At 40.7% G+C, this 14,091-nt stretch overlaps 2 protein-coding genes across 3 annotated transcripts; both read right to left on the bottom strand.

The window, feature by feature from the left end:
* Positions 1 to 501: 501 nt before the first annotated feature.
* LOC117934688 (serine/threonine-protein kinase/endoribonuclease IRE1a) lies at positions 502 to 6,204 on the bottom strand. Of its 2 annotated transcripts, XM_034856557.1 has the most exons (7): positions 6,126 to 6,187; positions 2,506 to 4,400; positions 2,231 to 2,400; positions 1,926 to 2,149; positions 1,378 to 1,507; positions 1,205 to 1,305; positions 502 to 1,126 (listed from the first exon to the last, which is right to left on the bottom strand). In XM_034856557.1, exons 4-7 carry the CDS (start codon positions 2,000 to 2,002, stop codon positions 904 to 906), a joined length of 531 nt encoding a protein of 176 aa, XP_034712448.1. In that variant the 5' UTR covers positions 2,003 to 2,149; positions 2,231 to 2,400; positions 2,506 to 4,400; positions 6,126 to 6,187; the 3' UTR covers positions 502 to 903. The 2 variants fall into 2 exon arrangements, 1 of the variants encoding a protein (XP_034712448.1); XR_004654543.1 differs by lacking the exon at positions 502 to 1,126 and having other exon boundaries at positions 1,268 to 1,305; positions 6,126 to 6,204.
* A 1,390-nt stretch (positions 6,205 to 7,594) lies between these two features.
* Positions 7,595 to 12,913, bottom strand: lgi2a (leucine-rich repeat LGI family, member 2a). Its single transcript, XM_034856601.1, has 8 exons — positions 12,651 to 12,913; positions 12,364 to 12,435; positions 11,387 to 11,458; positions 10,654 to 10,725; positions 10,350 to 10,421; positions 10,064 to 10,233; positions 9,714 to 9,878; positions 7,595 to 9,623 (listed from the first exon to the last, which is right to left on the bottom strand). Exons 1-8 carry the CDS (start codon positions 12,911 to 12,913, stop codon positions 8,806 to 8,808), a joined length of 1,704 nt encoding a protein of 567 aa, XP_034712492.1. The 3' UTR covers positions 7,595 to 8,805.
* Positions 12,914 to 14,091: the final 1,178 nt, after the last annotated feature.

Raw genomic sequence — 14,091 nt, 5'->3', positions numbered from 1 at the left:
ATTTTTGGAAAAAGGCTGCAATGAAACAAACAGTGAAAAATTTAAAGGGGTCTGAATACTTTCCGTACCCACTGTAAACAAACTTACATATGTAAGCATATACAGTATATCAGAGGCAAAGACAACAAAAAATTAAAAATGTGGAAAGAAGCACATTAACCTAGAAAGTGTCCGTCACCTCAGTTTAGGAAGTAAAGCCGCTCACAGTTGATCACCGGCAAATGGACAATTTATTCATCAACTACAATAATAACTCACTTTCAGACTTCTTTGTCTCTTAAAAATGATCTGGCAAACACCCTTTTTGAATTTAATTCTAGCAAGCTGTTATAACATGTTTTTTAAAATTAATTTCAAAGATCTGTTCAGATGTGTGTATGACAAACAGGTAGGGGCCTTGTAATCCTTGTTTTATGTCCAGTTTATCTCTTGACTGTATGTCAACATTGTATATTCCTCTTATATTCCTCTTAAATTGGTCAAGTCAAAGTATAAAATCTCAGAAATGAAAACACTACAGTAATATAGGGTCCCTTAAAATTGTACTACAGGATCTTATAAGCTAGTAATTATATCTTCCTTTAGGAAAATAGTAACTATGTACAAAACACGGGCAAAATCTTACAGGCTTAATTCAGAAAATAAATTTTGATAAGGCACAGATGCACATTATAAAATGAATAATGGATGACTCACTATGACACTGTCATGGCTTACAGGGACACTTTAAAGACGGTAGGCATTGAGCTTTCCTTTAATGAGAATAAAGTCTGATCATGCCAGTCTTGTTGCCTAATGTTGCCAAAGCCTTGCTTTGGGGCATATGTGGGACACTATAATTGTTCAAAACTGTATTACAACAGAATTGCATGTGCTCTGTTATCTGAATGCTTGTTTTCTTTTTTAATTAATCTTCAAGTCACTGGGTTGCGACTCCTGAACTGGGACAGCCAACCGCTCCCTAGGGTTGGACAACATTGTAAAGCCAGTGGTGCGGTCGTCTCTCCGAAACATTTCCTCTAAGGGGGTCTCTGAATTCCACCCTTGGGTCTTGGCAAACTTGTAAACACATCCAAAGAGATCAGGAAATAACGTCATCACATCAACTTGGGCTGCATCCTTGGCACTGCAAATGAAAAATGAATGTAAGTGTGAATAATGTGTCAATGTTGATAAATCCCAAAGGAGTGTCATTTCCACTCACTAGTGCTCATGGAGGTTTCGTATGAAGCGCAGTAATCCCAGTGTGTTGTCAGGGTAGGCTTTGTTCTTGGCATCCATCTTCTGGACCAACTCTGGCGGAAACTGCAACACCAACAACAGTTAATCATACTGTAGATTTTAGGGATATAGAAGTCACAGTTATGTTACAGTTACCTTAGTTTTCCACTGTTTGAAGGCTCCATCTCCAGCACATTGTTCCAATGAACAAACCAGTTTCTTGTCAGCCTTCCGACAGTTTGCCACCTCATCCCTGTTGCCGGTCTTTTTCAAGTATGCAAGTCTCCTGAGAAAAACAATGCTTGTATTTCAAAATAAACAAAACCTTACATATTCTCACGTGAAACCTGGGTGCGTTGTACCAACTTTCTTGGCAAGGACAATAGATTATATCTGTCAGAGCCAGGCATAGGGGAGAAGGCTGCAAATGTTACATCCCACCACACAAAGAATATGCCTATTCAGAACAGCTATGAAGATATTTCATACTGTACCCAACATGTCAACCGGTTACTAGGCTAAATGAAAAGTTCACCAGTCATTAAGATACATCATCTGGGAACCATGAACACTTGTACCACATTTTGTCCCATTCCATCCAGTAGAGGTGTTCACTCTAGACCAAAATTATATAACAACCAAATGACTGACAACACAGACCATAGGTTAATATTTTATTATTATAAATTATTAGGCTTTCTTACCTTTCAGAGGTCCAGAAGAAGGGATGACTCAAGCATTCTTCCACTTTAGGTCTCTTAAGTGGTTCTTCATTGATCATCCACTCAATGAGATCCTTTGCCACTACATCTTCAACATGGTCCAACGTGTAGAGCCCTTTATGAATGTTGCTCTCACATTCTTAGGATCTGTCGCCGAAAGGATGGTGTCCCCCAGAGAGGATATAATAACTGAGCATACCTGCCACCTTAAGAAATAACACATTTAGCAGTCAAAGAAGCATTTTTCAATTAGTCATCAATTAAGTTTGTAAGGCAGAAAAACTGACCTGTACATCAGTGTTCGCCTTGTACGGTATCTCAGTGTCACGTTCGTCCGCTAAAGTCTCCTTGGCCATCCAGCATTTAGTTCCTGCACTGGCTGTGCGACAAGTTGTTTGGCCTTTGGGTAACCGTCTACTAATGCCAAAATCAGCCAATCTTGCCCTCCCATTGACATCTGTAGGACAGATCAAGTAGACAAAATCAGGAAACAAATATGCGTGATATATTCAAATTTCCTGACTTTTCAAATTTCAATATTTCAGTATATTTCTATTCTCACCGATCAAGACATTCTGTGGTTTGAGATCCCGGTGGAGAATTGGAGGACTTTGACAATGAAGCACCCTTAAACTCTCCAGAACCTGATAGACAAGTTTTTGTATTGGCAGACTCCTATCGTCACCTCTGATGTAGTCTTCCAGGGTGTTTTCACAAAGTTGAAGTCCAAGATAGCCAAAGAACGTATTCCGCAGCATCAACATATCGTACAATGAATGGATGATCGAGCTCTGGAAGTCGCAGAAATCCTTCCTCGTTCTTTAGCACTTTGTAGTTGCTGTTAAGCATTCTCTTAATAGCAACTTCAGTGCCGTCATCTCTCAGCCCCAAGAAGACTTCAGTACCATCACTTCCCTTTGCTATGCGCAATTCTTCATCATTCACAAAAATCATGCTCCCAACTCTGGTCACTTTACTTTCATCAGTGCTCAGAAGCTTCTCTAGTTTTCCTCTCCACTTCATGCTGACTTGATTCCATCTCTGTTTTATTGATGATACAGTGGTGTTGAGGAGGAATGGCTTCACATTTGAAGTTGACTCCATTGTAGGACCTGCTGTTAGATCAGTTTCATTTGGGTGGTCTTGCTTTTCTGACTTTTCCTTCCTTTTCTTCTTCTTTTTCTTCTTCTTTTTGGACCCAGGCATGTCCTCGTCTTCGCTGAAATGATTTTTCAGTCGTCTGAGCGCCTCTTTCAGATCGTTTTGCATCTGCATACCTGCAGAAGTCAGAATCTCCTCAGGCACTGAAGTTATCCCTACTGATGTAAAGAAGTTGGAAGCATGTTCAAATGAAAGCAAGTTTCCAAATATGCTGTATGCAAAGACTCTAATGTTAATAGGGTATTTTTCTTTCACAAAAGGAGCAACTGTTTTGCATAACTTCTCAAGAAAGTGGGAATCCCAGCCATTTGGACCTTTTATTTTCTGTGTTATCACATAAAGTGTTTGCAGAACAGTTTGGCATACATCAGGTCTATCTTTGGAGCAAAGTTCCAGTAGTTGGGGGATCATGGCGCATGCTTGCTCATTTGGTATTTCTTCCATAGTACACAACACAAAATACAAACTAACAATTGCCTGATTTAAAAACTCCTGAGGAATGTTTGGAAAGCGACTACCTACACCCGCAACGTAGGTGTCCACATTTTTACTATCTTTTAGCCATTTGATACTTCCATGGCGGAACTTGTCTGCATCTTGCCTATTTAAATTAAAAAGTCTTTCAATCATGATCAGATGGGTCTGAGGATCCTCCAGCAGCATGTGACTGTCAAAGGTTTTAAACACTTCTTCATACGGTTCCCTTCGCACAGCATTTTCCATATCCAGGAAATACCTGATTTTGGAGCACAATTTGTTTCCTTTTGATGCAAGTTCATGTATCATCTGAGATCGCTTTTTAAAATCAGGCTCAGAGAGAGGTAACATCGTTGCCAGTGCACCGGCAGAGATGAGCATTTTCAAGACATCCTCCCTGTCATTGTTGGCCGCAGCTTGCAGTGGTGTGAACATGGGATGGCATCCGTTTGGATCAGCTTTTGCCTCAAGTAGTTTCTCCACAAAATCAAGTGGTGCGTTGGACAGTGAGACATAATGCAAAGGTGTAAAGACATTTTGGGAAGCCTTGTTAGAGTCTGCACCCTGACGCAAAAGGAAAGTAAGAATATCCTTGTAGTGATATGCGACAGCAGCAATCAGTGGAGTTATGTAGTCAGTCAACTCTTCGCAGGGGTAAACTTGATTAACGTCACTAATTTTTTTAAGTAATTTTTTGAGCTTCTTGAGGTTGTTGTTTTTGATGCAACTTATTATAGGATGTGTTTCTGTTGGGGGGGCTGTGACCTGTGTGGATATGTGGATGGATGAAAGGATATTCATTTCTTTGCCTCAGAGGAACTGTAAAAAGAAAAAAAATAATGATGTTAGTGTACCAACACTTGTTGCCAGTTTTAATTTGGAAAATTTCAATTCAAGGTTCACTATTTTAATTTATTTTTTAAAGATATACTGTTTCTGCTTTTAAAAGCTCAAACAAAATTCCATTTATAACCATTGTATTAAGGTGGGTGCTGTGGTAGCATACACGGTGGAGATGCTTCAAACCAGAAGGCAACCACATCGGTTATAAGGTTTGTTACTAACACTGTCACTGTCAGCTCTCATCCTGACTGAAGCCTTGCAGCGCTAGGAGACTGAGGCATTAAACACGGGTGTGCTAGGGGTGTGCTAGCTAGCTAAATTACCATTAAATTAGTTGTCTATCTATAGGCTACAGTTAACGTTACAGATGAATGTGTGGGTTAGCCCAGAGTTGTTAACTGTGCTCAAAACATACATACTAAAATGAACGTGTTGAACGATGTCGTAATCTTACGTTACCCACCACAAACACATTAGCATTAGCTACTTGTCAACCAGCACCTTTAGTGTAGGCACCAAAGCACTTTTTATCTTCATCTTCTACAGGTTGGGAGGGAAATGTTACCAATATTCTTATGTCTCGTTCCAACAAGTTAATGAACCACTGAAACGATTTCGGAATCATTATTTTAAGGTACAAAAGAATCTTTGGTGTTGGATCGAGCAACATTGAAATCAATCAATATCAATAAATAAGGTCTCTGTTGAATTACTGTGTTGCAAACTGGGATTCAATCAATGACAAAACACTGCCTTGTGGCAGAAAAAAAGTTGTATTATGACGTAAGTACCTGAACCACGCCCTGAAAGTTTAATTCCCATTGAACACCAGGGGGCGCTATAAATGCAAACAAACAGCAGGTGGCATAGCGCAAATCAGGCTAGAAATGAACACAAAACTTCCAGGAAATGTCTTAATAATGACCTCACACATACACTGCAAGTCTCATTCAAATTGACCACTAGGGGGCACTTTAAATGCACAATAACTGGACGTAGAGGGCCCTTTAAATGCACAATAACTGGACGTAGAGGGCCCTTTAAATGCACAATAACTGGACGTAGGGGGCCCTTTAAATGCTTAATAACTGGACGTAGGGGGCCCTTTAAATGCACAATAACTGGACGTAGAGGGCCCTTTAAATGCACAATAACTGGACGTGGAATTACACAAATCAAGTTCTGAGCTTGCAGTTTTATTAGCAATTTGTTTTTGTGTTGTCATCCGCTTTTCTCAAATCACTGTGAGCTGGACGGAGCTACATATCACACAAAGCTTTTAGGTTATGGTTTATAACAACGTTGGACCACATGTGTGAAATTACTTTGAAGTTGGTATTGAGAAAACAGGTTTGAAACCGGGAATCTCCGCGTGTTTTTGGTTTTGACTCGCTGAAGCACAGATTGGAACACACCTCGCCCTTACTCACTGTTTTAGACTTTTAACTTTGAACTCAGCCTGTAAAAATGAAACAATTTGCACAGGATTAAAATGCCTCCCGTAGGCTGGGCATAGTTTGAATAATGAAAAATCTTTTAGTTGGTACAAAGATGAAGCATTGTGTTATTGAACAAACCGACATTAAATAACCATGGATTACGAATAAGACGATGCTATATGAATGTGTTTTTCCTTAGCGAGCCCACCAAATACTTTACATGACAAATCGAAGGTAAAGAGAAGAGAAGTGCAGGACTTACAATGTCGTTGTGGCTCGTCTGATGCAATGTGAATCATATCTAATGAAACTTGCAGTGCTTCTTTTGCAGGTTATTCCTGTCTGGGACTGAGCTTCGCCCATTTACAGCAACAGGTTGGTCTAGTCTCGCTCAAGATCAAGTTCAAGTTCAAGGGCGGGGTCCGAGCAAGGCCACCTGGGGTAAATGATGATGATGATGATCATCTGAGCCTTCAGTTATTACCATCATTCTTCAGGAGTTAACCCTTGTGTTGTCCTCGGGTCAAATTGACCTGTTTTCCTATATCAGTGTTCTTTTTAATTCCCCACACAACGCTCTTTGGCAAGTACAAATCTCTACTTTCTTTAATTTTGTGGCGTCTTTGTCAATTTTATGGCAGCAAAATTGAAGTGGTTATGAGTAGTATAGTATTGAGTAAAAGTTGACATATTCCAGTCTGGGATTATCCATCAACATCCATTCCTTTTAATTTTAGTCTCAATGATTCCTAATTTCTGCTTTTCTAACTCAAACATTAGGTATAATTTCCTATAAATGAGATAAGTAAATAAGTTAGTGTAACGTAGTTTTGAATACGTCAAAAAAGTGACAAACATTGAAAAGTGTCAAAAGTGTTGAAAAATGGGACAAAAACGTAAGAAAAAGTTAAAAACGATCGATAAAAAGTATCAATAAAAGTGTTATGGTTATGGTTAAATGACCTTATTTGCTCTCAGTTTAGCTTAACTGAACCTTTTTGGTGAAGGTGTTGTTCATCTTTTCATTAATCATTATGTTTTCCATATTGATGCAACACCATGAGTTATTGAACTGTCATTGAAGAACGGTGCCATCTTAATAGCCACAAACACATGATATGTATTTATTGGTAAGTCCATATTGCTGCCTGCCTATTTTTTTTACTGTGCTCATTTACATCGTGGCAAATGAGCCCTGTAAAACAGTGAGCATGCTGGGTGTTGATGTCTCCACAGTTTGGTGCTATGCAAGTAGTGTGAAGTGACTTTTTGGAGCTGTTTCACTAAAAACTGTTGCGATTGAACCAAAACTGCAACCATGAAACCAAAACCAAAAGCTGAAAGACGCTAAAATGCTCTGTAGAACTGAGAGAGACTGCAATTGTTTAAAACGTGATGGTAGGTTTATCATTATTGACCCCTTTCATAGTCATTTGATACGTAGAAATATTGATTGTTACCACTTATAGACTTTTAGGGCAATGAAAGAAACTTCCCATTTGATCCTAATGATAAATGAACGATAAAACTGAACCTTTTACACATTTATTTTGATACTCAAATGATTCAATTTACAGTAAATTTTAACATTCAATATGCTAAATCATACAAAAGAATTTGCATGTTCCAAAGCTTGCATATTCCATTTTTTTTTATTGTAATAACATTTTAGGAGAAGCACTTTCAGACTTCTGAGTTTAGGTTTATTTCAAAAGAATTTGGCAAACACCCTTTTTTGAATGTCATGCTCTTGCAAGCTGCAGTTAACATTTGATTTTTTTGAAGTAAGTGCAAAGATCGTTCAGGTTTTCATGGGATAAACAGGTAGTGGCATCGCAGTCCATGTTGTATGTACATCTGGTAGCTTGGGAGTCAACATTTAGTATTAGCAAGGACAGAAGGACAGAGGGAAAAAGTCTCTCAACAACATATTTACATGAACATTTTCTTTCCTTCACTTTGGACAAAAAGGATGTCCTTTTAACAAATTCACGTCTGCAGCGAGGAGCCTTTTTATATATAATATAATAGTTACAGTCTCAAAGGAAAAGCTAAGTTATGTATGTTAGTAAGAACTGGGGTTCATTTCTCAAACTTATTAGTAGGTTTAATTTCCCTGACATCACCTAAACACTACATGGAGATAAGGAGCTTCCTCTGGACTAAGAGGTTAGTCCGTTCAGATGTTTTTCTAAAAATACATTAGCTATATCCGATCCTCCTAAAACAACAAACCACCTCTTCATATTTTTTTTAATCTATAGCACCTACAGTAACAACTTCCACTTAACAACTACACTCTAGGGCTGGGGTCTCGGCTCCAATAACTAAAGGTTTGTGCTTTGAAGACATTCCCTGCATGGAAAAAGCAAAGGGCTGCGATGCTTTATCACGGCCGGAGAGAGGCACTGTGGGCCAATCAGAACACAGAACACCAGAGCTCGTAAGGCAACAAACTGCACATGACCACAGGGTATGAGGACAATAGGGAAGTGGCTCACAGATGAGCAACCACACCTGTTACATGCCTTAATTAACAAAACAAAATGACTAATATGGTGTTTCTCTTAGGTCCTGTTGTATATTTTTGGGATTTAAAACCATTAGTGCAGGGGATAGTCACCTAAACAGTTTCAATTACATTCCCAATCTTTCTGCCCTGAGGAATGCCAGCTGGATTTTTAGGAGAATACCTCGTCCAACTGTCCTCCCCCTTGACTCCCGTTCTCTGTCTTTGTGAAATGGTCTTTGGAAGTCCGAGAGGGAACAAGTAATAGGACAAGGCCATTGAGAAACAGTCAAGAAACCTTCCTAACTAAAAAGGATTTGGAGAAATTGATATTTAAATATTTAACTGTTCTGGTCCTTTCTTTTCCTTACAGAAATGTGTCTCTTTAGTGGAAGACGTTCGATTGCAGGACGGACAATAAAAGCACTGGCCCTCACAAGCTCAAGTCAATGATGATGTGCTCAAAGATCTGTGTGTTCCCTTTAAAGCTGGAGGTGAAGATGAAGTCCCTGCGGTCGGTGGAAACCACCGTGAAGGATCGCGGCGCCTGGATGTAGACCTCCTTGAAACGCTCAAAAAGTTTGTTCTCATCATCCCACACGTAGATCTGCGAGAAAGTGTAATCGCTTCCCAGGGCCAGGTAGTTCCGTTCTTTGAAACAGAACGGCTGGAGAATCATGGATCCCCGCGACGGCAAGGCCTGGATCTCCGCAAACTGTTTGGCACCCCAATGTAGAATTTTGGAGTCCCCAATGTAGCGCGTCATAGCCAGGTAGAGTTCCTCCTTGATCCGGAAGTGCTTTACAGCTACAACATCCTCCATGTTAGGGATCTCGCTCTGCAGGACAAACTTCTGGTTGCTTCGGTTCCACTGGTAGATCACCGGCACCTGCGAGCGGCTTGCCAAGATGAGATGGGCCCTCCCATCCAAGTCCAGGAACTCTGCATCTGTGTCACGGTACCACTCATGCAGCGACTGGTAGGAGTAAAAACCCTTATCGTTCCACTTGTAGAGGGTGGACAGGCCCGCTTTGGAGCTGTCAGCAATCACAAAGAACCAATCAGAGCCGACCTGGAAGGCCTCAATGTCGTTGGGCTTGGAGATCTTGGACACCTCGATGTCCTGGAACTTGCTGAACCTGCTTTGGTCCTCATCAAACTTGTAGATGTGGGAGCCACCAAAGAGCTGAGCCACGATAACAAACACCTGGTCCTGGATGACAACTGACTTGCACCCGACAATGGACTGACCTGGAAGACACGGGAAAGGTAATAAACAAGCCCATCACATGTGTAAACCACAACCAGGGGATTCTGAAACAGTTCGTTCGGTACAGGTACCTGTTATGTTATCGTAAGTCCTGAAGTTCATTTCTATGTGGTCCCACTGGAAAACCATGCAGCTCTCTGCGCTGGGGGCAGCAATGGTCACATAGACGTCGTTCTTATAGCTGAATGTGTCAACTGACAGAGACTCCGATTCCACAGACTGATGTAGGACAAAATCTATGGAAAGGCCCATTCAGAAGCCATGTTAAAAAGACAAACTGAGAAAACTACATTTTGCAATACACTGCTTCATTTGAGGGTTAGGGTTAGAGTTACCCTAGAGTTAGGGTTACCCTAACCCTAACACTAACCCCTGGTTGGGTTGACTGACACGGATGCCAGGCGGCTCCGGTGTTTCTCACCTGTTGAGACGCATTCGTTGTGCAGGCTGTTCATATCATTGAGACGCTTGTCCTTCATGTCCTCCGGTCCGGCACACACGACATCCGACACCGTGGCGTTGGTGTTCTTCAGCCACGTCATCAGCCACTTGGCGCGGCAGTCGCACTCAAAGGCATTACCTCGCAGATCCCTGCAGAAGAAGAAGAGGACCAAACGTCATTGCAGAGAAACAAAGAAAAGATAGAAGGCATGGAGGGGAAAAAGATAATCCTAGGACCCAGGATAAGAACTGAGTGTCCAACTTACAGCTCTATTAGTGAGTCCAAGTCGTTAAAGACGTCCCTGGGCAAGGCTTTGATGTTGTTGTTTGCCAAAGACCTGGAAACAATTAAAATAAAGAAATGTCATAATTCATCAAGGAAAAACATTCATGTCAAGTGTTATTTAAACGTCTGGACAACTCTGACATAAAATGCTTAGTATTCATAGTCTAGTATTTATATCTCCATTATCCTCAACATGGGTCACAACTGCGTACTTTCAGCACATACACTGTATATTACAACGTCTTTCACAATGTTTGGGAAGGATTTTAAAGGTTGGAACGTACAAGTGAGTCAAGTCCCTGAGTCCTCTGAAGGCATATTTAGCTGCAGTCTCCATCTTATTACTCTCAATGAACCTGAGGGAGATCACAGGAGAGCAGGGTAGACATAGCGGGGAAAGAAATGGAGCCGCACACATACTATGAACACATTCTGGCAATGGGTCACGTGATCATTTCTCTGTTATTCCAATCAGAAATAAATCATTTGGACTTGGATGAATTTGGATTTTGTCCAGGTTTAGACAAAAATCATATTTTGTACAATTCATTTTGTAAAGGTTTTGCGATAACTGATGTAAAACTCATCATAAACTCATTATATCGATATTTACTGATGTTTTTGTTTTTTTAAATAGGCTTTTGTCAGGATTTGTGCGTGTACTCTTACTCTAGTAATACACACTCATTAAAATGACTGTAAGGGGCTTAAGTTATTTATGAAAATGAAATACAGTATTTCCCAAATGCCTGTAATGCCAGATATAATACTGACACATATTTCTACTACACATATTCTTTTTTTTAGGGAACCACTAGAGGGCGTACAGTCAATACTTTCTGAAAGCCCAAAATCCAACCTCATAACCTCATGGCCATAACAACACTATTAATATGTTGAATTAAAGTTACAGTTCAATCCAGTTCAGCTGATTTAATTCTTGTTGTACACATGTTGTGTATTACACTGATTTGCTGGTATGTACTTTCATTTTCTTTAACAGAAGAAAGAACTTACAGATACTCCAGATGTGGAAGGCCTGAGAATGCATCGTCCCTTACAGTTGTGAGAGAATTGGAATTCAAAAGCCTGTAATGAATAATACAAAATACACATTTACAGATGCCTCGGTCTGAAAAACAGATGACATTTCTCAGCATTTAGTGATCAAAATAGAGCCAAATGCTCTCAGCCCAAATCCCCCATGTGAAATCCAGAGTGGGTAATTATACCACCAAAGTATATATTGCCATTTTAGTACACAGTGTTACTGACAAATATCAAGACAAAACACATGTTAGCAAACAATCTGTAAGCAAAAACAGATCATTCTAGTACAGAGATATCCTATATCAAGATGTAACCCACACAAAAGACAACCCTCTTGTTAAAATTGTCATTTTTAAGGGGAATGTTAAGAAAAAGAGTAAATACTAAGCTGTGTAAGCAGCTGCTCCCCCCCTACAAGCTGTATCTAGCTGTGCATGGTCATGTGTGTGACTATGGCTCTAAAGTACATCTGCCACGCCTTTGCATCTGCTGGCATCCCAGTCAGAAGTAGTGGGGTAACAAAGTAGATCCAAGGTCTCTGGTGAGTACAATGCAGCGCAGGACCACGCTGAAAGCTTCCCAGGCGTCCAACCCTCTTAAAACCTCCACGCTAATTACTTCAACATGCATCAAACACACGTAAAGCCTGACAACACAAAGTTAGTCGCAGTCCTGGACATACTGCATGTGTGCTTCAACAGAATGAAAGTCTTAATATTTGCCAAGGTTGTGTATTGAGGGTTTGGTTGCATGCATTACAGCTTCGGACTGCACAGCCTGATCCACTTGTCCTGTTCAACGCCCACATTAAAAACATGTCCAAGTCCCCAGTTTGCTTTGAAATCAATCCGTCTGCATAGGTTTGCCCTACATGGAGCTTTAGCTGCAAGGCAAAGGCACCTCCTACAACCCTGAGGAATGCTACCCAGTTAAAGTGCTCTTACAGTAGCTGGAGGGATGGCATGTGTGCAAACATCGCCTCTTTGACCTCAGAGAAAGTCCCATTGACGATGCTCCTGGAAGGAAGAAGCAGAATCCATCAACATGACGCCATCAAAGCAAAAAAGTGATCAGAGAAAAGACTGCATCGCCTTTCAATATCAGCTCTTATTAAGATGGAGTAGGCTACATTACACAAAATGCACCAAGGGGCAACTGGAATGCAACTTAACATGCATATGGCTGCATATTCTACATGCATGTTTAGTGAGATCACCACGGAGCTACTTACAAAGAACTGATGTCGTTGGGGCTGATCCGTGGGACTTTGGAGGACCCGACGCAAATAATGGACTCCCTGGAGCAGCTGCATGTTGAAGGACATTGGAACCCCTTCTTCGTGTGTCCCGGTTGAATCAGGAAGCAAAGCGACAGAGAAACCAAAGCCCAAATGTTGAGAGTCGGCAGCATCTTTCCTGCCGGGCTCGCATGTGGGAGGTCTGCGGAGAGCACGGAGCGAGGCAGATGGCACCGCGCGTTTCCACCCTGCACCATGAAATGCTGCACTGGCTCCCTGACATCAGCGAATCAGCTGCAGCTCCCCTCCGTCCACGTTCATTATTTATTAAGTCACAGCTCCAGTCGGACAACTAGGGGTTAAACCACCATGCAGCACACATCCAACCAAAAGGAGCCGTTACTCTGCTGCTATGGTGACTGAAGTCGCAGATACAGTAGGACATTTGGGACATCTACAGAAATTTTATTACTCTGCATTAGCAGATACACTGCGTTTGTCAGTAATGTATGTATAGACTAGATATAATATGTAATAGACTATTATAGATTAATTTCGAATGACGTGATTTATTTACACATGTGCATGTTGCCAGATTGGACGTAGGTTGACACACCTATCTCGGTTATTTCTGGCATTTCTGCCACAATATGGGTTTCTTAAAACCATTTAGAATCAAAAGGAATCAAGTGAGATGCCATGAAAGGGATATTTATTGGTACTAAGGTTGATTTACATACAGTATACCCCCCCCCCTCCATACAGAGGCTCACTCAGAACTGCAGTACCATGGACAGCGACTCTGCTCAGCTGGAGGGCTTTTACACTAAACACAAGTGGCTGGATGAATATCCAGACACATTACACATTATATATACACACTCCAGCACACAGCAGTGTGTGTATGTAGCGACACCTGCGTCTGCATAGGGGCCCAGACAACAAGAAGTGGAATTTTGGACTTAAGTATCCTTCACTTTTACTCAATCACAAATCAATAATACATAATCTGAAGCCAAAGGTTTTATAAGGTTAGCCTACTAGTTGCACTTAAATGCATGAATACATATAAAGACTGCCATGAACATGAATGCTCATCCCCCATGGGCTTGCAAGACATCACATATTTATATAAGCCAGAATCTGACATATACTGTTAAAACAATACCACTTTTTTAAAAACTAATACGAGTAATTACGACAATCAAATCGTCACACGTTGTCTACATACCACTAAATTCATAGATCACTGGCAAAATGTATAATAGTGGAGAGAAAAAAAAGAATTAAAAACAATGATTAATACAAAAAATGTTGCCTTCTTTTCCACAGAAAGTCAAACACACATTATTACACAAAATAAAACAATCATCACAGTTCTGATATGGCAGAATATCTCAGGGCTTGGTCCCCGATTTCATGAAAAAGTGACATT

The sequence above is a fragment of the Etheostoma cragini genome, chromosome 19 (assembly GCF_013103735.1).
Source record: "Etheostoma cragini isolate CJK2018 chromosome 19, CSU_Ecrag_1.0, whole genome shotgun sequence".
Taxonomy (NCBI): Eukaryota; Metazoa; Chordata; class Actinopteri; order Perciformes; family Percidae; genus Etheostoma; species Etheostoma cragini.
The sequence above is the reverse complement of the archived record's forward strand: the minus strand, read 5'-3'. Positions and strand labels throughout refer to the sequence as shown.